Here is a 25981-nt window from a genome sequence, read left to right as displayed (position 1 = left end):
TCTTAGAGTGGCCTTGACTTTTATGTGGAACCTTGGCTTTCTTGGGGAGTTTCTGTGAAAGAAAAAAAGTCTCATAGAAAATGAAGGTGAAATATTCACTGATATTTGAGCTCTTACTATCATACATGGGGTACATCCTTATTCCAAACAGTAAATGGATCCATAGAAATTCTTGGCATCACTCCATTGATGAAACAGGGAAAAAGTAAGATATTGTCATTTCTTTAGAGCAGCAACATCCCTCAAGGAGAGCAGGTTCCATAAAAATTATATTTCTCAGAAATCCAAACTCCAATCACCTGAAGAGAATGACCACCAAATGTGTTACCTGCAAGTGGTTCTAGCTCATCTTAGCTAGGGTTTTACTACTGTAAAGAGACACCATGACCAAGGCAACTCTTATAAAGGACAGCTTTTAATTGGTGCTCTATTGATGGCTCTGAGGTTCAGTCCATTAACATCATGGTGGAAAACATGGTTGCATTCAGGCAGGCAGGATGCTGAAAGAGCTGAGAGTTTACATCTCATTCCAAAGGCAAACAGGAGAAAACTGATTTCCAGGAAGCTAGGAGGAGGGTCTCTCAATACCCAGCCCCCACAGTGACACATTTCCTCCAACAAGGCCACACCAACTAATAGTGTCTCTCCCTGGGCCAACCATATTCAAACCACCATATGGCTCACGAATAAAGAGGTTTCCAGATGAACTAGATGATGTCAATACTTGTGATCTTGTTGATAAAATATGGAGCATAGCATGGCTTGAAAACATTAGTCTTTAGATTGATCCCCAAGCCTACTGCCAAATCAAAAAAGGAAAGTATATTTTATGAGCATAAAATTTGAATGGTTGAGTATATGTTAAATAAATATGGTATAGGTGATGGTTAAAAAAACAAGAAGTAAATATATCTTGTGTATTAAATACGATGCTATTGGTCCTTCTTTGTCCACATTCCATTCTGGGTTATGAGAACGATGAATAGGAGAGGGGCTGAGGTTTCTGGAGAGCTGCTTGATTACAAGAGGGAGAGAGCAAATGTCAGACTTATTCTGGGTTAGCCATTTTAATTTTCTTGTTACATTGAATTGTCCTAGAGTGTAGGAATACTCATGTAGTTGAGTAAACTTATCACAAAGTATCTCTATGATCTGTGTATTAGTTATGACTCTCACTGCCATAAACAAATATCTGAGAAGAAGAAAAAACTAAAGAAAGGTATTCTAGCTCTTGGTTGGCCAAAACTTCAGAACCCATGAGTCAAACCAGTTCTTCGTCTTTTAAGCTGCTCTGTTAGAGGCTTTCTGCCACAGTTGCAGAAAATATAATTAAAGCAGGCAAATCAAGGAGGTGGTTGAGTGCATACTGTCATGATTTGCCCTACTGTTGTGATTTGTTAGTTTCTAGGCAAACAGAAGGCTTCCTTGTACTGTCTTGTCTTTAAAGATTCACTAGTTTTGAGAACGGTTGTCCCTACTCAGTCATGAAGATCACCAATACAAGAACATCAGAATGTAGAAAATAAGGATATAGTTAATACAGTTGGCCTCGTGGTGAATAGATACCAAATAGAGAATCATAATACCTATGAAAACACAGTTAAAACAACTTTGCTCAGGTGCTTACTGCAGTAATACAAATAGAAGCAAAGAGAGGCTTTGACCACTTACTTGATGGCTGAGGAAATGGAGAGAGGTGAGCATATTTGAGACAGAGTTGAAGATTGCAGTCACTAATTCTGAAGGTGCAATTATATATAAGAGTTGTAAAGAGAACTCAGTAACTCTGCTTGTGGACTTTATATGTGTGGGAAAGATTGTGCAGTACAACTAGGTCCAGTAGGTACAACTAGGTCCTGAAGAGAAACAACACAGGCCAGGCACTGAAACTGATTATTGATGTACAGATAGGAATTAAACAGGGAGATGTGAGAGGGCAGGTCTCTGGTAGTCTTCAATCGTGGAGTCTTCAATTTGTAGACACAGTATTGAATATGTAAGATAATTATCTATATAATTATGACATTTCAATGATTTGGAGCTCTTAAGTTGTTGTCAATAATCCCACCCCTCTCTAACCTTTCCCATTCTTTGAAATTATCACTTGTTTTCCTAATATTCGTTGAGTGTGTCAGTCTTAAAATGTAAAGGAGATTAAGCAAACAGCAAATATATCATGGCATTGATACCATATGCCGTTTGTTACATAGTGGCATAGTGGTGGCTCTCGGCTTATATATAAGTAAGTTCCCGAGAAAAGCACCGGGGTAGCTAGGGTGAAGGGTCGGCTGACACTCGCCAGCTACCCACAACACCCGCCACAGGATCTTAAGACTTCTGGTGAGTGGAACACAGCTTCTGCTCCAATCCAATTGCACGTGGGACCTGAGACTGCATTAGTTAGGGAAGCAGAAACCGGCCTGAGTAGGGCCACAGGCCTCATCCGGCCGGATCAGCACAGGGGTAGCTTGAGCGCAGGGTCGCCTGACACCCGCCAGCTACCCACGACCCCCGCCACAGGATTTTGAGACTGCTGGTGAGTGGAACACAGCTTCTGCTCCAGACCAATCACGCGGGACCTGAGACTGCTTTGGTTGGGGAGGCAGAAATCCGGCCTACGTAGGGCCACAAGCCTCTTCCAATCAGAAAAGCACCGGGGTAGCTAGGGCGCAGGGTCGGCTGACACTCGCCAGCTACCCACAACACCCGCCACAGGATCTTAAGACTTCTGGTGAGTGGAACACAGCTTCTGCTCCAATCCAATTGCGTGCGGGACCAGAGACTGCATTAGTTAGGGAAGCAGAAAACCGGCCTGAGTAGGACCACAGGCCTCTTCCGGCTGGACCAGCATCGGGGTACCGCCAGCTACCCATGACCCCCGCCACAGGATTTTGAGACTGCTGGTGAGTGGAACACAGCTTCTGCTCCAATCTTTAAACAGTGACAACAACAACAACTAACCCCAGAGATTACCAGATGGCGAAAGGTAAACGTAATAATCTTACTAACAGAAACCAAGACCACTCACCATCATCAGAACCCAGCACCCCCACTTCGCCCAGTCCAGGGCACCCCAACACACCGGAAAAGCTAGACACGGATCTAAAAGCATATCTCATGATGATGGTAGAGGACATCAAGAAGGACTTTAATAACTCACTTAAAGAATTACAGGAGAACATGGCTAAAGAGTTACAAGTCCTTCGAGAAAAACAGGATAACACAATCAAACAGGTAGAAGTCCTTAAAGAAAAACAGGATAACACAATCAAACAGGTAGAAGTCCTTAAAGAAAAAAAAAGGAAAACACATCCAAACAGATGATGGAAATGAACAAAACCATACTAGACCTAAAAAAGGGAAGTAGACACAATAAAGAAAACCCAAAATGAGGCAACACTGGAGATAGAAACCCTAGGAAAGAAATCTGGAACCATAGATACCAGCATCAGCAACAGAATACAAGAGATGGAAGAGAGAATCTCAGGTGCAGAAGATTCCATAGAGAACATCGGCACAACAATCAAGGAAAATGTAAAATGCAAAAAGATCCTAACTCAAAACATCCAAGAAATACAGGACACAATGAGAAGACCAAACCTACGGATAATAGGAGTGGATGAGAATGAAGATTTTCAACTCAAAGGACCAGCAAACATCTTCAACAAAATTATAGAAGAAAACTTCCCAAATCTAAAGAAAGAGATGCCCATGAACATACAAGAAGCCTACAGAACTCCAAATAGACTGGACCAGAAAAGTAATACCTCCCGACACATAATAATCAGAACAACAAATGCTCTAAATAAAGATAGAATACTAAAAGCAGTAAGAGAAAAAGGCCAAGTAACATATAAAGGCAAGCCTATCAGAATTACACCAGATTTTTCACCAGAGACTATGAAAGCAGAAGATCCTGGACGGATGTTATACAGACACTAAAAGAACACAAATTCCAGCCCAGGCTACTATACCCAGCCAAACTCTCAATTAACATAGATGGAGAAACCAAAGTATTCCATGACAAAAACAAATTCACACATTATCTCTCCACGAATCCAGCCCTTCAAAGGATAATAACAGAAAAAAACCAATACAAGGACAGGAACCACGCCCTAGAAACAACAAGAAGGTAATCCCTCAACAAACCTAAAAGAAGACAGCCACAAGAACAGAATGCCAACTTTAACAACAAAAATAACAGGAAACAACAATTACTTTTCCTTAATATCTCTTAATATCAATGGACTCAACTCCCCAATAAAAAGACATAGACTAACAAACTGGCTACACAAACAAGACCCAACATTTTGCTGCTTACAGGAAACTCATCTCAGAGAAAAAGATAGACACTACCTCAGAATGAAAGGCTGGAAAACAATTTTCCAAGCAAATGGTAGGAAGAAACAAGCTGGAGTAGCCATTCTAATATCTGATAAGATTGACTTCCAACCCAAAGTCATTAAAAAAGACAGGGAGGGACACTTCATACTCATCAAAGGTAAAATCCTCCAAAAGGAATTATCAATCCTGAATATCTATGCTCCAAATACAAAGGCAGCCACATTCATTAAAGAAACTTTAGTAAATCTCAAAGCACACATTGCACCTCATACAATAATAGTGGGAGACTTCAACACACCACTTTCACCAATGGACAGATCATGGAAACAGAAACTAAACAGGGACACAGAGAAACTAAGAGAAATTATGAATCAAATGGATCTGGCAGATATCTACAGAACATTCTATCCTAAAACAAAAGGATATACCTTCTTCTCAGCACCTCATGGCACCTTCTCCAAAACTGACCACATAATTGGTCACAAAATAGGCCTCAACAGATACAAAAATATTGAAATTGTCCCATGCATCCTATCAGATCTCCATGGACTAAAGCTGATCTTCAATAACAAAATAAATAATAGAAAGCCAACCTTCATGTGGAAACTGAACAACACTCTTCTCAATGATACCTTGGTCAAGGAAGGAATAAAGAAAGAAATTAAGGACTTTTTAGAGTTCAATGAAAATGAAGCCACAACATACCCAAACTTATGGGACACAATGAAAGCATTTCTAAGAGGAAAACTCATAGCTCTGAGTGCCTCCAAAAGGAAACTAGAGAGAGCACACATTAGCAGCTTGACAACACACCTAAAAGCACTAGAACAAAAGGAAGCAAATTCACCCAAGAGGAGTAGACGGCAGGAAATAATCAAACTCAGGGGTGAAATCAACCAAGTGGAAACAAGAAGAACTATTCAAAGAATCAACCAATCAAGGAGCTGGTTCTTTGAGAAAATCAACAAGATAGATAAACCCTTAGCCAGACTCACTAGAGGGCACAGGGAAAGCATCCTAATTAACAAAATCAGAAATGAAAAAGGAGACATAACAACAGATCCTGAAGACATCCAAAACACCATCAGATCCTTCTACCAAAGGCTATACTCAACAAAACTGGAGAACCTGGATGAAATGGAGAAGTTCCTAGACAGATACCAGGTACCAAAGTTGAATCAAGATCAGGTTAATGATCTAAACAGCCCTATATCCCCCAAAGAAATAGAAGCAGTCATTAATAGTCTCCCAACTAAAAAAAGCCCAGGACCAGATGGGTTTAGTGCAGAGTTCTATCAGACCTTCAAAGAAGATCTAATCCCAGTTCTTCACAAACTATTCCACAAAATAGAAACAGAAGGTACTCTACCCAACTCATTCTATGAAGCCACAATTACTCTGATACCTAAACCACAAAAAGACCCAACAAAGATAGAAAACTTTAGACCAATATCCCTTATGAATATTGATGCAAAAATCCTCAATAAAGTTCTTGCTAACCGAATCCAAGAACACATCAAAACAATCATCCATCCTGACCAAGTAGGTTTCATCCCAGGGATGCAGGGATGCAGGGATGGTTCAATATACGGAAATCCATCAACGTAATCCAGTATATAAACAAACTCAAAGACAAAAACCACATGGTCATCTCGTTAGATGCGGAAAAAGCATTTGACAAGATCCAACACCCATTCATGATAAAAGTCTTGGAAAGATCAGGAATTCAAGGCCCATACCTAAACATGATAAAAGCAATCTACAGCAAACCAGTAGCCAACATTAAAGTAAATGATGAGAAGCTTGAAGCAATCCCTCTAAAATCAGGGACTAGACAAGGCTGTCCACTTTCTCCATACCTATTCAACATTGTACTTGAAGTCCTAGCCAGAACAATTCGACAACAAAAGGAGATCAAAGGCATACAAATTGGAAAAGATGAAGTCAAAATAGCACATTTTGCAGATGATATGATAGTATATATAAGTGACCCTAAAAATTCCACCAGAGAACTCCTAAACCTGATAAACAGCTTCGGTGAAGTAGCTGGATATAAAATTAACTCAAACAAATCAATGGCCTTTCTCTGCACAAAGAATAAACAGGCTGAGAAAGAAATTAGGGAAACAACACCCTTCTCAATAGTCACAAATAATATTAAATATCTTGGCGTGACTCTAACTAAGGAAGTGAAAGATCTGTATAATAAAAACTTCAAGTCTCTGAAGAAAGAAATTATAGAAGATCTCAGAAGATGGAAAGATCTCCCATGCTCATGTATTGACAGGATCAACATTGTAAAAATGGCTATCTTGCCAAAAGCAATCTACAGATTCAATGCAATCTCCATCAAAATTCCAAATCAATTCTTCAACAAATTAGAAAGTGCAATCTGCAAATTCATCTGGAATAACAAAAAACCTAGGATAGCAAAAACTCTTCTCAAGGATAAAAGAACCTCTGGTGGAATCACCATGCCGGACCTAAAGCTCTACTACAGAGCAATTGTGATAAAAACTGCATGGTACTGGTATAGTGACAGACAAATAGACCAATGGAATAGAATTGAAGACCCAGAAATGAACCCACACACCTACGGTCACTTGATCTTCGACAAGGGAGCTAAAAACATCCAGTGGAAGAAAGACAGCATTTTCAACAAATGGTGCTGGCACAACTGGTTGTTAACATGTAGAAGAATGCGAATCGATCCATTCCTATCTCCTTGTACTAAGGTCAAGTCTAAGTGGATCAAGGAACTTCACATAAAACCAGAGACACTGAAACTTATAGAGGAGAAAGTGGAGAAAAGCCTTGAAGATATGGGCACAGGGGAAAAATTCCTGAATAGAACAGTAATGGCTTGTGCTGTAAGATCGAGAATTGACAAGTGGGACCTCATGAAACTACAAAGCTTCTGCAAGGCTAAAGACACCATCAATAAGACAAAAAAAACACCAACAGATTGGGAAAGGATCTTCACCTATCCTAAATCAGATAAGGGACTAATATCCAATATATAAAGAACTCAAGAAGGTGGACTCCAGAAAGTCAAATAACCCCATTAAAAAATGGGGCTCAGAACTGAACAAAGAATTCTCACCTGAGGAATACCGAATGGCAGAGAAGCACCTGAAAAAATGTTCAACATCCTTAATCATCAGGGAAATGCAAATCAAAACAACCCTGAGATTCCACCTCACACCAGTCAGAATGGCTAAGATCAAAAATTCAGGTGACAGCAGATGCTGGCGAGGATGTGGAGAAAGAGGAACACTCCTCCATTGTTGGTGGGATTGCAAGCTTGTACAACCACTCTGGAAATCAGTCTGGCGGTTCCTCAGAAAATTGGACATAGTACTACTGGAGGATCCAGCAATACCTCTCCTGGGCATATATCCAGAAGATGTCCCAACCGGTAAGAAGGACACATGCTCCACTATGTTCATAGCAGCCCTATTTATAATAGCCAGAAGCTGGAAAGAACCCAGATGTCCCTCAACAGAGGAATGGATACAGAAATTATGGTACATTTACACAATGGAGTACTACTCAGCTATTAAAAAGAATGAATTTATGAAATTCCTAGCCAAATGGATGGACCTGGAGGGCATCATCTTGAGTGAAGTAACACAATCACAAAAGAACTCACACAATATGTATTCACTGATAAGTGGATATTAGCCCAAAACTTAGGATACCCAAGATGTGAGATACAATTTGCTAAACGCATGAAACTCAAGAAGAATGAAGACCAAAGTGTGGACACTGTGCACCTTCTTAGAATTGGGAACAAAACACCCAGGGAAGGAGTTACAGAGACAAAGTTCGTAGCTATGATGAAAGGATGGACCATTTAGAGACTGCTGTATCCAGGGATCCATCCCATAATCAGCTTCTAAACGCTGACACCATTGCATACACTAGCAAGATTTTGCTGAAAGGACCCAAATATAGCTGTCTCTTGTGAGACGATGCCGGGGCCTAGCAAACACAGGAGTGGATGTTCACAGTCAGCTATTGGATGTATCACAGGGCTCCCAATGGAGAAGCTAGAGAAAGTACCCAAGGAGCTAAAGGGATCTGCAACCCTATTGTTGGAACAACATGATGTACTAACCAGAACCCCGGAGCTCTTGTCTCTAGCTGCATATGTATCGAAAGATGGCCTAGTTGGCCATCAGTGGAAAGAGAGGCCCATTGGACTTGCAAACTTTGTGTGCCCCAGTATAGGGGAATGCCAGGGCCAAAAGAATGGGAATGGGTGGGTAGGGAAGTGGGGGGCGCTATGGGGGACTTTTGGGATAGCATTGGAAATGTAATTGAGGAAAATATGTAATAAAAATATTAAAAATCAAAAAAAAAATAAGTAAGTTCCCATGTCTTGAGTTTATATCAAGTAAACACCACATCAACACCTGCCTGAGGAAAACAGCATCGCTGTGGTTTCTATTTAGTTTTTTATATACATGACCATTGCACAGCTAGCAATTAGGGACAGTATTGTACTTGGTTCAAGTTTCAGCCATGTTCTCTCTGTCATCCTTTTGTAATTGTTGTCAAAATTAGGTGACTATGCTTTTCCGTTTTGTTTTCGCATGGCAATCCTACCTTAATCTCTCAGCTTCAAGTATCTTTTCTTAGAATTATCTAGGAATGCATCTCACAGTTAATTGTGAAATGCTACAAAATATCTTAATGCAAAAAGGGGAAGGCACAAAGTGGGGAAAACAGTTTCCTGCAAGTCATGGATGCTGAGCAGCATAGGGGATAGTAAAGGAGGCAGGCCTGGAAACTGCAGCAAAGAATCGTTTGTTTATTAATTCAAAGCAAAAGTTGTTAAGGCTTTGCTCAAACTTAACAGGTGCCATGATTAGCCTTAACTCTACTCTGCATATTCCTGTAAAGGAAAGTTGTGTATTTGACAAATGCCAGGGTGGCACTCATAGCGTGCAAGTCACTACTGTGTAGCATACCAGCTGTCAGCAGTTTGTAATAGTTTTACTCTTATCTAATGTGGGGCAAACCTTCACCCTCGCAGACAGGACTTGAGTTATTGGCAGATAGAATCTGAAGGGCTATATAATTTTGTGAGATCAGCACAGCAGTTTCATACTATAAAATATAATTGAAAATAAGCATTTTTTTTTACCAAAAACTTCTTTTTTAAAAATATTGGGGCTATGCTAGCATCTCACTTGTCTCTACAATCTCATTATAATTATCAGCATTGCTTGAGAACTAGATGTAATTATAAATATAAGATAATAAAAAAGATATTGTTAAAGGAAACATTTGGTAGATGAAATCTTCAATAATCTATGTTTATGTTGGAAAACTAAATAGGCTCCCATTAGTGGTCTTGATGAGAACTACCATTTCATAGGAGGCAGACTAACACTTGGAGAGGAGGTCATGTTTTGGTTTCTGCCCATGCCCATGCTCTTGCTACTGTGTTAATGGAGAGGGGTGTTGCAACACATGCTCTTCACAAAGTGTTATCCAAAATTGAATGCCATTTTCTTTCTTGGCTATTACAATATAGCACTCACTTTGATAAGCCATGGTGCAAACAAATGAGATTTCATTTCTGATCAGAAAGTTTGTCGTGGTGCGTACTTCTTAAGAAGACAAGCCGATACAGACGAATTTTTACACCTGTTTTCCTAAAGGTTTTGAGTCCACGTGCATGTGATTAAGAAAAATAATGACAAACCACCCATGCTTCCTCAATGCACAGAGAGCTGACTTTATCCCCCTTAGAGTTTTAGGCATGTTTGAGTGAGTCCCTATTGTACCAGCAACAGACAAATATTTTGCTCCAGTGAATGCTGTTGCATTCAAGCATGCATAAATACAGTAAATAGTGAGTGCCTTGTAATCCCTTAGGAAAGTAGATGTCTCAAAAGCATGTTTCCTCATACTTAAAAATGTAATTCCTTGAGAAGATTTGGATATCAGACATTGTTTTTAGTGATCCCAAATAGACTAAGAAGGAAGACCTTTTCTCGTCTCTGTAGGCTCTCTGGTACTCCCACAGAACGGACACTTCATGAACTTGAATAGAGTAAGACAGCTCTCCATCATTTAAGCGTAAACATGACACAAGTCTGGAGGCTAGTGCCAGCTACAGGTGTAAGGTGTGAAGGTGTTCTCTTCGCATTCCCATCTCTGCAGCTACCACAGAAGCTGCAAGCGGCAGCAGTGGCATTAGTTGGTAGACAGCGACAACTTCAGTTGCTGAAGTTCTGGGGTTTCTGTCTCCAAGGTCCAGGGTTAAAATAGGGAAACACCTTTATCAGCTCCTCCCTGTAAAATGAGAATCTCTAAAAGTGATGCCAGGCTGCATGCAGTTTATTCAAATGAGCCATTTACTCCCCTCCTGCAGGCCATGAAATCATTTGGCCCTAGATGAAAAGATCAAGCAAAAGAAAAAAACAAAAACAAAACCCCAAGAGGAAAATCAGTTATCTGAGAATTGCATGAACAAATTAGAGGCAGTAATTCCCTCAATGGCTATAAATGCCGGGCTGAAATTTATGAAGAATTTGAGATATGAATTAACATTTATTTTTATTTACATTTTTCAAGAGATGAGTTGCATTTTTTAAAGGGTGAGATACATTTTTAAAAAGGTTAGATAACTTTTTTTGTTTGTTTGTTTGTTTTTGTTTTTTCAAGACAGGGTTTCTCTGTATAGCCCTGGCTGTCCTGGAACTCACCTTGTAGACCAGGCCGGCCTCAAACTCAGAAATCTGCCTGCCTCTGCCTCCCAAGTGCTGGGATTAAAGGCATGTGCCACCACCGCCCAAGTGCTGGGATTAAAGGCATGTGCCACCACTGCCCGGCCGGTTAGATACATTTTTAGACATGTTACTTTCTGCAAAGAAAATAATGGTCTGGCAAACTCTTAAGGAAAAAGGGAAGACGAATGTTCAATAATGAACTTGTCTAGAATTCAGCTGTTCCTGTTCTGCTTGTGTTCCACTCGAACTTAATGCGTGCCTTCTCATTTGTAAATATAAACAAGTTTTATCTTAGAAAAACCTCACATAGAAGGATGACCCTTTACATGTAATCCTAATTTCATGACTTTCTTCTGCCTCTAATGAACATGCAATAAAAGTGAGTTAAATAAGAATGTAATTAATTTCCCATTTTGTGCCTTGTGTACTAAAGGCAAAAGAACATTTTGTGTGTAAGAACCGGAGAGAATAACGAAACTGAAATCTTACAGATCTGTCCTCCTTTCAAAAGCAAACACAAATGAAAGTGTGGGTTGGAAACTATAAAAAGTGTCACCCTAACTGAGGTTACCTTGCCACAAACTATGTTGCTTTAAGAGAAATTTCAAGTGAAATCTGCTGTTTGGAAAACCTAGTACAAGATTTTAATCCTGTGAGACACAGCAACAATTAGCTCTGAGTGTGTCCTATGACAGCAGGTAGATAGCCCGGGGACTCCACCAAGCCGTGTGGCTTTGTCAAAGTACCTTCAGATAAGTGCTGCTCCTCAGATCTTACAGGGCTCTGGGAGCTGGGATAGCGTCAGCCTCAGCCAGCGAGTCATGTCACTATAACTCAGAAGGGTGCAGAAAGCCAGCGACCAGAGCCAAGCCTGTGGCGTCCCCAGGCCTCTGTCTAGCTAACCTACATTGAGGCACTGCTCAGGGAGCCAGAGGGTTCGCGCCCAAGGAAAGTATTTTTAAGGCTACCTGAATGGAGACTAGGGACCATAAACTCAGTGTTCTGTAATTCTGGGACCAGCCTTCATTTTCCTGACACTGCAGAATGGAATTTATTGCCTGTTGAACTTCACACACACACATGCAAAAAACTCACTTCCAAATACAACTGGAATCTGTTTCAGGTGTTTGGAACTCGAGGTAAGTTATAGTTAGCTTTTGACAGAAGCCTTATCCATGCTGTTATATGCGGCACAGCTAGACCTGCATTTAACATGTGGCACTTCCGTTTCAGAGCAGATTTTTTTTCTAATTAAGATGAATACGTTTAGAGTAAACATGATAGAATAAATATGTCTAGAAAGTGGGCAAGAAAGTCTATTTGATAAAATTCTGAATCTGTCCATACTTAAAGTAAAAATTAGAATTTGTCTTTGTTTACTCTAAAAACTCTAATTACTTTCGTGGTGGGAGAACAGTAGGTAAGGTGATAATTGATTAAGCGGTTATACCATCACTGTGAAACTGCAACAGACAAGTTAAGACTTTCCTTAACCGTTGCAGGTTACAAGGTTTGAAAATCTATCCCCTGTCATTCAAATTGAAGACTTTATTTTCTAGGGAAATTGTGAAAATCCCCTGTCACTCAAATTGAAGACTTTATTTTCTAGGGAAATTGTTTGGGGATCTTGAGGAGAGTTTTCCCTTTCATGAGATCTGAGGTGTGTTTGTCTTAATAATTACCACTTCATAAGGCTTAAGAGAAGAGGTGCCCTCTTTCATTCATGATATTTTATTTGGGGTATGTTTCTGAAACCACATTATAAGAACAAGTTTAACTTCTAAGGTCTTAAAGGATTTTATTGTCCCCACCCCACCCCACCCCCCAATTTGGAAATAAGCTTCAGATAGATTTAAAATCTTGATGTAGAAACTTTTGAAATGCTTTGCCTCAAGTCACTTAAACACATCCTTAGGTTTGTAGGCCACAAGATGAAGAGAACAGAAACTGCTGTTTGCTGTATAAAAGGTATGGAACTGGGGAGTTAGCATGGTGAGAGCAGCAAAGGTCTGTCTGATGATGACTAAGGAAGGTGGGCTGTTGGTGGACTTGTTTATTCCTTCTGTATACACACACACACACACACACACAGACATATGCACAGACACACACAGACACACATGCATACACATACAGAGACACAAACGTACACAAAAACCTACACACTTACCCACACAGACACACACACACACACACGCAGACACACAAATATACACAGACACCCACACACTCACAAACAGACACACACATACACACACACACATACACACATACACATACAGAGACACAAACATACACATACACACACACACACACACACATACTCATTCACAGACACACACACCGTAAAACATAGTACAAAAGGAGAAAATGTTCCCTGATTCTAAGTATCTGTGAAAACTGCTTTACTGCCAAAGTTAAAGAGTTTAGGGGCGTTGGGGGTGAAAGGGAGAATAAATGAGTCCAGTTAGTGAGCTTTCTCACATGGTCCTCAGCGAGACCCACTGAGCTGCTCACGTTGATCCTCCGCTGTCTCCTGCTCCACTCTGAACCGGAGTTACTATTTTCTAAAAGACTGCCATTATTTTGATTTTCATCTTGTAATCAACATTTACTAAACTACTGAAATATGCTTATCAAAATGATTCCCAAAAGCAAATACCAATAGGTGTATACATTACTTTGTGTTATAACTTCTTTAGTTATAAGTTCGCAAAGGGCAGAGAAGAATGAGACTAGTGCTCCTTTTGTCTCTATTTTGATTTTTCTCTCTACCGCCCCCCACCCCCTTCTTTGTAAGTGTTCTGGGAATCTTTAAAAATTAAACAGCATAACTCTGGAGGAAAGTGCCACCACACAGAAAGGAAAGGGTCCTCTGTATGAGTTCAGGGGTAGCCACACCATTTACTCTAGGAAAACAGTGCAAGACGATTTTAAGGGGAATTTGGCTGTTGAAGAAATACAAAAGCCAGGTGGCGTCAGGAGTGTACACGGTGAGAAACAGATAAATTGCGCTTCAACCCAGATCTCAGAAAGCTGTTTTAACTGAGGTCAAAAGGAGACTATTGTAAGTGTATCTCAATTATTTATTAGGTTTCTCTGGAATGAGACCTTCACAAGAGTTAGACCCAATCAGTCATTCGCCTGTGTGGGTGTGTTGTTCAGTCAGAAGAGAGTCTCTACCCACGTATTTAGAATTGACAAATATTTAGAGTGAGAAAAATTTTGACAGTAACAGAGTACCACTTCATTAATCAAAGTGACTTCTACTTGTAATGGTTTTTGTAGTAAGCTAATTAAGTATTACTTAAAGTTATATGGTTAAAGGTGCTCTCTCTTCTGGTGCCCTAGTTGTATGTGTGCTTTGTGGAATTGTTATGCGCTTTGCTGGCAAATAGTTTAAATTGTTACCTTAGTTTGATAGAAAAACAATGCAAACAGAAAACACGATATCTGTGGTTTTTAGAGTGTGTATTATACTATCATCTGTGTTTTATTAGTTCTGCCAAATGAATTTCCTCTTTAGATTAGTACTTCATGAGAAAGAGTTTATTTTAAAATAACATGCAAGACATGCAAGAAAAAATTTAATGAAAAATTAGCCTAGAATAGATTCTAAAAAAATGAGAACATTGTATAATATTGCAGAAAATAGGTTAAAATGTATCACACTGCAAGTATATGCTTTCTGTGTGGTATCAATTTAAATCTAAGGAATCATTCTACATTTTTAGAATTTTTTAAATAGCCATTTTAATAGATCAAGAGCACAAAATTAAAAAATACCAGAGTCTTTATGTATACATATTTGAGTCGATGTGCTATACAGTAATACTTGCATGAATATAAATAAATTTATCAAATTACAATTTAATATTTCCTTTACATTTTTGTTTGCATCATATAAACTTTTTTAAATGTTAAAGGATTTTTTAGTTGGTAACAGAGTAATGATGTTTATATTTGTTGCATTAAGAGGGCTTTTAAATACATAATTTAAAAATGTGGTTTTTAAAAATTCACTTAAGGAGGAGGAGGAAGTAGAGGTGGAGGTGGAAGAAGAGAAGGAGGAGGAGGAGGAAGAGAGAGAGAGAGGGGGACAGAGAGAGAGAGAGAGAGAGGGACAGAGAGAGAGAGAGAGAGAGAGAAACATTTGCATATGGATAACAACAATGTTATCATTATTCCCCAATAGGAACTAGCTCTCCAGCTAGTTGTTCATTTTGGGAGGGCCAGTTATCAGTTACACATAATAGGCAAGTGATGCTAGTTGAGCTAGAGTGTTTTACATGGTAACTGATATTTACACTTTAAAATGTGATGTGTCATCTGTGCCCGTGGCCAAACTCTTCTGAGGCTTCATGACTAAGATGAGCTGACTTTGTTAAGCGGTAGAGGGCTGGGTTGCTTGGGTCCTGTTGTGCTTGGCAGGTTGTGATAAATGGGAGAGTTTTTCTTAACCTCGTGGCCATAACATTCCAATATCTTGAAAAGGGCGTCATGGGGTAGAAGACGTTGCCAAAACATTACGAAGTTTTCTCTACTTGGGGGTTGGGGATAAATTATTGAGATTATTTTAAAGCATTAGTTCTGAGAAATCATATTTTCTCTTCCACAGAGGGAAGCCTAGCAATAAAGATGCTGATATGTAAAAATGGGGGATTATTCTTCCCTGTTTCCTTATGATTGCTCAGTACAATGAGCAACATTACTTCGTTTGCAGTGGATTCCACTAAATCACTTTACAATTCAGGAACAATAAAACCCATTTTTTTCTTATGATAAAGTATGCCTTTCGATTACAGATACATGGGACTTTTTAAAAAAATGAGTAAATGTCAATAAAAGACACAACAAAAAAAGAAAACCCTACAAAAACCAGGAAGAGACATGACTTTGGTACTTACTGTGCATATTTGTAAGGAGAAAGCAAGTTTGTGTAAAAACACTTACCTGCAGTATTTTATGTAAACTCTTAAAAGTGGAGGACCTAGTCTTGTTTCCACACTAGGGGAGGGGGTGCAGGACAGGAACTTTCCCCCTGAGCTGTAACACAATATGTTACGGCATCTCTCAATTCCTCTTGTGGCATTTTAAGTTCTGAATTACCTTTGCCCTGTTGGGTGATAATGAAACAACATACCATTAGGAGGGGTTGAAATATTTCTAAATAATCCATAGAGCATGTGGTATTTCTGGCAGATGACAAAGGACTATGGCATAACGGAGGAGAAAATAGATGTAGTAGAATTTTGAGGGTTGATTCAGTTTGACATCTGGTTCCATGCTTATGAACAGTACATAAATAATTATGCTTTATTTTCCTGTGCTATTGTAATAAGTTATTTTTCAAGCACACAGCCTTGAGACAGGCTATCAAACAACTGGAATGTTATTGTGGTGGTGGATGTCAATCGAGAATTATAGACCTAGGTTTTTTCCACTTAAACATGATTTCTCCCCAGTGTGTGATTTTGTTTAACCTCCCTCCCCAAGCCAAGGTCCCTACGCTGAACACCAGAAACAAATACTACAGGGGAGAAAAGGCGTCCACTTTGTTATTTGTTTTGTCTTCTTTCGGGGTGTGTGTGTGTGTGTGTGTGTGTGTGTGTGTGTGTGTAGTGTACCTTCATGCATCTGTGTTCATATGTATGTGGGCTCACCTATATGTGCAGTATACCATATGCACACACTTGTACGTGTAGCACTACTGTTTTGAATCTTCATACTTAATTTTGCTGAATGTTGCAGTTGCAATACTCATTTGTGTCTTTAATATAGCACGCAAAAGAGATTACGTCAGTTTCTTTTTTACTGAAACAGATGCAACTTTGTGTTATGAATTAAGAAAAAGTCATATAATTGTTGCTATTCCAAGAAGTATAATTTTACTATTTCAGACCACAAAAAAGTTAGGATCCTTGCTGTTCTGCTGTATTAGGCTATTCTTCAATTTTATTCCACCAGGTCATGAAACAGACTTTACCAAGTATGCACATACACACTACATCTTGATTTACTGTGTACTTTATGTATTGTTTGCTCAGTCAGATGCATACTTAGAACACTCATATTGGAAATTGAAGTAAAGCTAGAAAGTTTAAAGTATTGTTGACAATAATCTCTACTTTATCCCCTTTATTTACAAAGAGTTTTGAATGGAAAAGTTTATATTTTCATAGATTTGGAACAAATTCTCTTCCACCACCATTCATTGGGATATAAATAGTAACTTGCTCATGGCATTCGGAAACTTTCAGTTTTGTTGTTTTTGTCTGAGATTTACAATTTCAGAATTGATCTTTAATTTTCTCTATAAAAGAAGTTATGAGATGTAAAGTTAACTTGAAAACATTAAAATTTGAAAAATGGCCTCTCTAAAATATCATTTTCCTTAAGTTATACGTTATTGTTAATGTTTTAGGAACCTGAAACAGCAAGATAAAGTAGGAAATAACTGTAGTAATTGATTCCAGCTTTTTGAAAAGACGATTAGTAATATCAAAAAAGGTCATTCTTATTTATGCACTTTCTTAGGAGTTACTTCTACTTTCTCTCAAGAGATTGTGAGCTTCTCAAAGCACCAAGTGGTTAAAAAAATGTGTGGAAAATATGTAGTTTGATATTTAGACTTTACAATGCTTGTCATAATAGAAAACATTCTAAAAATTATATTTTCTAGCTTTTAAAAATACTATTTGTAACACCAAATCTCTCATCCTCTACAACTTATTTCATATTATTCTTATGTTACTCAGGTCAACGCAGCCTAACAGTCTTGACCAATAAATTGTATTTTAGATGAGTTTATAAATGGTGGTTGTCTGACTAAATAATATTGCCTGCTTTCGCTGCCCAGTTATTCTCCTTTGTTTTCTTCTGTGCTCTTGGCTCTCCTGGCATCGATTTCCTCGTTTATCACTAGCATGCTCCTCATCCATCACTTCTCATCGGTCACATGATCCCCAAAGTCAGGCCCTTGCTGCTCTAGGCCACGGAGACTCAGCTGAAAACTGATGCAACCATATTTTAAACTTCCTAGTGGCTACGTGATAAAAGAAGAAATGTGGGGAAATGTTTTATCAGATCTAATATATTCAAGATCTCATCTCACTTCCCAACTCAAATGATACAGTGATATTTTTACTTTCTTTTGTCAATACTCAGATTTTTGAGGTCCAGTGTGTATTTATGCAGAGAATGGGTTAGTTCACTCCACCCTTGATGTGAATTCTAAGTAGTAAATCCATGGCTGTGTATCTTTGCTGGCCACCCTGCTGAGCAGCTGGAATTCTGTTTGTCTCATGCATAGAGAGTGGTTGGTGTTTCTCTGGCTTTCAGTAATGTTTTGCTATGAGAACACACTGATAGAAAGTAAGTTGCTTTTCACAACAAACCTTGACTGTAACTAACGGGGTAGTGGTGCTGGTACAGTAGATGCTAGAGATAACAGATAACCTTTTGAGACTCCTTTCTTTTCCTTACCTTGAATTTAAATGTTATCTGTTTTTGATTTTTAAAAGAGCAGTTATTTCAGTAGCCTAATTTAGGAGATGTGCTAAGAGATTTCTGTAGTGATAGGAAGTAACAAGTGTGCTCTTCTTTGGAAAGTGGTCCATGGAACTTTAATTTTAATGCACAGAGTTTGTGAGTCCACGGAGCAAAGTTTCAGTTGGATAAGTCCTCAGACCTGCTGCTCAACATAGTGCCTACAGATAACAGCAGTCTGCTACACATATAAACACTTCCAAAGAAAGTAGAACTTAGGTTGTTTTCTTAGCCTAGGCACACAAGTAAGATGAGATTTTTGGAGATGATTGATATCTTCAGTAGCACATTATGGCAATGACAGCACAGTTATATTCTTATCACAGAGTCATAAATCTATGCACATTATGTACATATGTACACCTTTTTGTATTTCAACCATACCTCGGAAAGAAAGAAGAAGAAGAACGGAGGGGTAGGCAGGGAGTGAGGAGGGAGGGAGGGAAGAAGGAAGGAAGGACAACTTAAAAAATAAAAACAACTTGAAAACGCAGCACAGGAGAGGACAGACTTGGTATATACCCTTTACCTTTGTTTCCTGGCAAGTTGATGTTTTTGCTGGAATTTGGGCAAATTGTCCAACCAATGTGCAACTCAGCTCCTTTATCTTTATCTTTTTCTTCTTCCTTTTCTATCTATCTATCTATCTATCTATCTATCTATCTATCTATCTATCTATCTATCTATCTGCATATCAATGTTTCTTTCTTTCTTTCCTTCTTTCTGTGTATCTATGTACCTATGTGCATATGTATGTATGATACATGCATGTATATATGTATTTATCTATCTATGTACCTATCTATGTATCTTTCTATGTATCTATGTATCTGTATGTGTATGTACCTATGTTGTATGTATCTATTTATCTATCTGTCATCTATCTACCTATCCATCTGATCTTCTACCTACCTATTATCTTTTATATATCTGCATACCTAGCTACTTATTAATTGATCTGCCTATCCCTCTTTTCTTTTTATTGGTTACCTACTTAGTTGAACTTTGGAGTAAGACTCTTACTACATATGTCCATGCTGCCTTTGAACTCTTGGATATTCTATGAAAACCAGGATTTGCACTTAAATTGTGACCATGAGTTTGAGCCTTATTTCCAGCCTTGCTTATTCCAAGTCAGCTTGAATTTTACTGGAGACAGAGGTGGTGCATTCAGTGAGAACATGCTCTCTTTCAGAGCATGCACGAGTCAGAAGATGCTGTTCAAATAGAAGAGTGAGCCAAGGCTGGTGGACCCCGCCATTGCAGAACATAATAAACTTAGTAAATATCTACATTTTCGAAGTTCTGTTTAACTTTTTCGCTATGGATTAAGAAATCAGATAGAGGCTATGCACAGCTTAGTGATAGAACAGTTGCCTGGAATGCTTCCAGCTACAGGTTACTCTGTAGTTACTCTGCAGCTGAAAATAAATGAATAAATAAACAAGTAGAAATTAGACATCACCATGAAGCAGAAAGGGTTTGGACTTTCATATAACTGCAGATTTTCAAGGACAGGCACAATTTTCAAAACACATTAATACTACTGTCAACTGCAATATTCAGGTTTGCTCAGAAATGCCTGTACAGAATGCCTTCCACCCCCACCCCACCCCACCCCCACGGGCTCCTATTTCAGCTTGCATCTTAGCTATGTTTGCTGCTAAGCTGCTGACTCACTTAATGAACAAGCATCTTCTCTGATACTGTGGATGACTCCTCTCTGCCCTTCAGCATCCACTGTGTCCCTTTCCACCTGCCTTCTAGATTGTACCCATTCCAAGTGTATGTTAGAGATTTTCAACAGTCTGAACTGTCCGAAGGTAAATTTCTAAGTTCTTTACTTGGTATAGGGGCATTATCATGTGATTTGTCTGGCAAATTCCTTGTTGGTAGAATACCTTCTTTGGGGTACACAGAATTGTTTTTGTTTACAGCCTCAAATGCTCAATTCAGAGGCCAGTTCATTTGCCTCTTTTCTCATGTTCTTAAGGCAGAGTTAATTTGTCCCCTTTATACCACATGCACTTGCTCAATTCTTACTTAGTTCTTACACTTCTGAAAGACTACTTTCCCCTCATCTGACAACGAGCTGGATATAATATTATCAATCTTAGTAGAGACACAGCTCTAATAATGGCTAAAGTATAACATATTCCTTCTTATTAGTATGTTATAAGCTTAATAAAGCCTGTGTACTCGATAAGAGAACATGAGTCTCCACTGATGGGTTCTAAGGCTTCTTCAGTCAGCCCCAAAGTTACCCTCTTGAGGAAACTGGCATGCAGTTTGGGATCATTTCTGCATGCTCATCTGGTAGCTCTTTGCAGGAAATCTTTATCATGATATCTTTCTGTTTACTTCTTATTTTCTATTTATAATGCTGGCAAAGACTTTATAATAGGTTTAAATACTCATTTAGTTTTTGAGAAACTAAATTAAATGCGCATTTGTATTTTAGAAAGATAACTTTACCAAACAAATGTGTTCTTTGATAATCTCATACGTGTATATGTCTTCTGATTGCTATAACTCAAACCTTTCTTATCCCCCACTGGACTTTCCCACTGATGGGATAAAGGCTGACAAGTGTCATCCTCTGCAGAGCAGGCTATGCTTGCTGGGCCTCGAGGCTACATACTTGAGATTAAAACTCAGTGATTCTGTATGCACAGAAATGCTTCTTTAATGCACACATCTATAATATGTGACATGGGAAGGTATGTTATATGTTCCTAATATGAATGAAGAGTTTCTGAAGAGTCTGTTCCATATACAATACTCCCATAGGACCACAGTAATGCAGTGGGCAAGGTACCCATATGCCTGTAATCCCAGGATTTAGCTGGAAGAGGCAGGGGGATAAAAAAAAGTCAAGGTCACCTTCAGCTGTATAGCAAGTTCCAAGCTCTTTTGGGTTCCATGAGACACTGTCTCAGAAGCCATTCCCACACAAACAGATACAAATCAGACAGTTATCTATTCTTTAGGTTAAATGGAAGAGACAACGGGTTTGTGTGTTGTCTTACTTGTAGAAGGTGACCTGCATGGCAACTCCCAGAAGGAATTGCTACTTTTCCTTCCTCACCTATATGATGGGTTAAAAACCTAAGTTAATTTGGAGTTTGTGCAGGTTGTGTAAAAAGTCTACACTGGTCAAACTTCATTGACATGCTGAGAATGTATTAAATGCTCAGTCAAGATGGAAATGAGAGAATTTAGCATAGCAATGACTTCACTGGTGCTATTATTGTTGTTTTGTTGTTGTTGTATTGTTGTTGATGATGATGATGTATGCATTAATAGGAGACAGAATCCCCTCCTCTGGCAAAACATTCTCAGTGGACTGAGAACAGTGAGACTCCCTAGTTTCTGACTGGGGAACTTGATTGTTTGGTTTCTTTGTTCTTCTGGTCCACGGCTGTTTTAACCACATATTTTACATAGTCATGGAACCCGGGGAAGTACATTTGGCAGCTGTTCCTGTGGCAATAATGGAATGTAGTATCTAGTGCTGTGCGCTATTGCACACAGTGTGGGGAAGAGTATACAGAGATGTTTGTGGGCAGGGCCAGAGCCACTTTGTATTTAAAGAGCATGTGACCCTGAGTGCAGAAGTTGTATTCTCGTAAGATAATAACTAATGTTCTCTTCCTACAGGTAAAGAAAACGTGCCCAGAATCAGATGTCTCGGAACCTCAGAATTCCAGGTACAGTAATAAAAATAAAAACTTCATTAAGAAAAATTACAGTTTTGGAAAATCACTAAGCTGTCACACTCTAAATCTGATATGATACAGATTGAAACACTGATATTTTCAAGGAGTAGATGGATGCATGGATAGATGGATGGACAGATGGACAGACAGATAGATAGAATGCATATCTGGCAAGAGCATTATTCATCCCAAAATCCATTTTTAAAAGAAAAGATTGAAGTCAACTTCAAAGAATAATATAAGAATTTCTAGCAACACTTCAAAAACTTTTCCATGGGTATTATTTTAAAAACCTTATTTTTATTCATTTTAAAACTTTCTTATAAATTTTTTTTTCTGGAATTGTACTCGGGCCGGAACAATCATTGAATCTGTTTTTTATTAAACTCCATATTTTTCTTTCTAATGAAATGTGACTGAATTTTGAGAGTACTAGCAAATTAAAAATCTCAAAATCAACTTAACATTCTGGTTATTGTTTGGGGGAACTGGTAGAAGAGACAAATTAAAATGGCCACGCCTTTCATATAGGAATTTAATAGCATTTACTTGTTTTTGGTTTGGCCAGATGCTCAACAGATCTGCTCCAAGCCTGTGTGTTGTCACTGCTTTCATTTCAGAATCTAGGGTTGTTTTAAGTGGACAAGTCAAAGAGTATATGAATACCATGACAATAAAAGGAACACGTTCTTACCATGCTAGTGCTATGACTTGCTCTATGTTATTAAGACACTGCTTATTGTGACATGCACACTGGTGTACTGTGACTTTTATTCTGCATAGGATATATGTAGTGATATTTCTCAAAATACCAGAACAATGCAGATATCATTAAACTGCTAAGGCTCCCATACTTTCCTTTTGAAGAGTCAATGTACATCATAGACCATCTATTTACCAGTCAAGTAATTCTTGTGTGGTAGGATATTCCTCTAATTGATTCTTTTACCTATTAAATGATTGTTTGTATGCTTTTCCTTTAGGTAATTTAAGGGCATAGGTAATGATACGGAATTATTGATACCTGGCCTTTTGACTTTAAAATTAGTTGTCAAAATAAGGTTGAATAATTTCTGTGTATTAAGGCTTTATGAGGTGGACAGATCATCAGATTTTTGGCAACATAATCTAGAATGTATGGGGAGGAGAGAGATCTCTAGAGCCTGTTCCTGAGACACTTCCTCATAATTTCACTGCAGCTATGACTAACAGACATATGATTTATTTAGTAAGATTTATATAAGTAATTGGGTAATTTTTGTAAGCAACATATGGGAAGGAGCATGCTGGAAAATAGCAAGATAATCATATTCATTATCAATATTTCATGTCAAATAATTTATAACCAATTCTGTTCAGAATCTTTTGACATACTATCATCAAGTACATTTTAAGTGAGCAGAAAGCTACAGCCACAAGCTACTCCTAGTTCCAAATGGTATCACTGAGTTAGAAAGGAAAGAAACAAATACAAGGCTTAAAGATCTTAGTCCTAGAATTGGATCGCTCTTTTCTATGTGGAAAATCTCTGCCTGTGTGCTGATAAAAATATAATCTTAAAGCAGGTGTAGTTCAGTGGCAGGAGACTTATATAACAGGCATGGGGCTCTAGGTTTGAACCAAACATTGAAAAAAATCAATGAAAGAAGAAAGAAGTACAGAAAGAAAGAGAGAGAGAGAGAGAGAGAGAGAGAGAGAGAGAGAGAGAAAGAAAGAAAGAAAGAAAGAAAGAAAGAAAGAAAGAAAGAAGAAAGAAGTACAGAAAGAAAGAGAGAGAGAGAGAGAAAGAGAAAGAAAGAAAGAAAGAAAGAAAGAAAGAAAGAAAGAAAGAAAGAAAGAAAGAAAGAAAGAAAGAAAGAAAGAAAGAGAAACAGAGACAGAGAAAGCACAAAAGGAAAAACTTTGCTTTTAAGATAATGATTGACTGTAAAATTTGTTTAATTATTATGTCTTATTTAATATTATAGATCTCTGTAAATTAATTTGGGTTGAGTTCTTTAGAATCTTTATTTCCCATGAGTTAACTATTTCTTAAAGTTACCTATCAAATGGTTAATTTGGGAACTCAGTTTTCTAAGTACTCTAAAGCTTTCAACAACTGAGAACAAATGAAAGAAGCAAACCTTAGTGAAAGAGAAAGACAAAGACAGAGACGCAGACACAGAGAGAGACAGTGAAGAGAGAGAACCCGATACAGAGATCACAATTTTCTTTTTTTAATTATTATTTTATTAGATATTTTCTTTATATACATTTCAAATTTCAAATGCTATCCCGAAAATTCCCCATACTCTCCCCCCTCCCACTCCCCTACCCACCCACTTCCACTTCTTGGCCCTGGCGTTCCCCTGTACTGAAGCATACAAAGTTTGCAAGACCAATGGGCCTCTCTTCCCAATGATGGCCAACTAGGCCATCTTCTGATACATATGCAGCTAGAGACATGAGCTGCAGGGGTACTGGTTAGTTCATAATGTTGTTCCACCTATAGGGTTGCAGATGCCTTTAGCTCCTTGGGTACTTTCTCTAGCTCCTCCATTGGGGGCCCTGTGATCCATCCAATAGCTGACTGTGAGCATCCATTTCTGTGTTTGCTAGGCCCCAGCATAGCCTCACAAGAGACAGCTATATCAGGGTCCTTTCAGCAAAATCTTGCTAATGTATGCAATGGTGTCAGTGTTTGGAGGCTGATTATGGGCTGGATCCCCGGGTATGGCAGTCTCTAGATGGTCCATCCTTTCGTCTCAGCTCCAAACTTTGTCTCTGTAACTCCTTCCATGGGTGATTGTTTCCAATTCTAAGAAGGGGCAAAGTGTCCACACTTTGGTCTTCGTTCTTCTTGAGTTTCATGTGTTTTGCAAATTGTATCTTATATCTTGGGTATTCTAAGTTTCTGGGCTAATATCCATTTATCATTGAGTATATATCATGTGAGTTCTTTTGTGATTGGGTTACCTCACTCAGGATGATGCCCTCCAGGTCCATCCATTTGCCTAGGAATTTCATAAATTCATTCTTTTTAATAGCTGAGTAGTACTCCATTGTGTAAATGTACCATAATTTCTGTATCCATTCCTCTGTTGAGGGGCATCTGGAATCTTTCCAGCTTCTGGCTATTATAAATAAGGCTGCTATGAACATAGTGGAGCATGTGTCCTTCTTACCGGTAGGAACATCTTCTGGATATATGCCCAGGAGAGGTATTGCGGGATCCTCCGGTAGTACTATGTCCAATTTTCTGAGGAACTGCCAGACTGATTTCCAGAGTGGTTGTACAAGCTTGCAATCCCACCAACAATGGAGGAGTGTTCCTCTTTCTCCACATCCTCACCAGCATCTGCTGTCACCTGAATTTTTGATCTTAGCCATTCTGACTGGTGTGAGGTGGAATCTCAGGGTTGTTTTGATTTGCATTTCCCTGATGATTAAGGATGCTGAACATTTTTTGCAGGTGCTTCTCAGCCATTCGGTATTCCTCGGGTGAGAATTCTTTGTTTAGCTCTGAGCCCCATTTTTAATGGGGTTATTTGATTTTCTGGACTCCACCTTCTTGAGTTCTTTATATATATTGGATATTAGTCCCCTATCTGATTTAGGATAAGTAAAGATCCTTTCCCAATCTGT

General features: G+C 38.6%; 1 protein-coding gene across 8 annotated transcripts in view; it reads left to right on the top strand.

Annotated features, from left to right (window-relative positions):
* The window catches only part of Eya4 (EYA transcriptional coactivator and phosphatase 4), a 256421-nt gene that overhangs the window by 108091 nt on the left and 122349 nt on the right, over window positions 1-25981 (top strand). For all 8 annotated transcript variants that reach the window (XM_085842685.1, XM_021173760.2, XM_029482164.2 and 5 more), the window contains one exon: window positions 22299-22348. In XM_085842685.1, coding sequence (XP_085698811.1) covers window positions 22299-22348 — 50 coding nt within the window. Of the gene's footprint in view, window positions 1-22298; window positions 22349-25981 lie in introns of those variants that run through there.

Source organism: Mus caroli, unplaced genomic scaffold, assembly GCF_978045245.1.
Source record: "Mus caroli unplaced genomic scaffold, Mus_caroli_1 scaffold_9, whole genome shotgun sequence".
NCBI lineage: Eukaryota > Metazoa > Chordata > Mammalia > Rodentia > Muridae > Mus > Mus caroli.
Note: the sequence above shows the minus strand (reverse complement) of the source record. Positions and strands in the feature narration are given on the sequence as shown.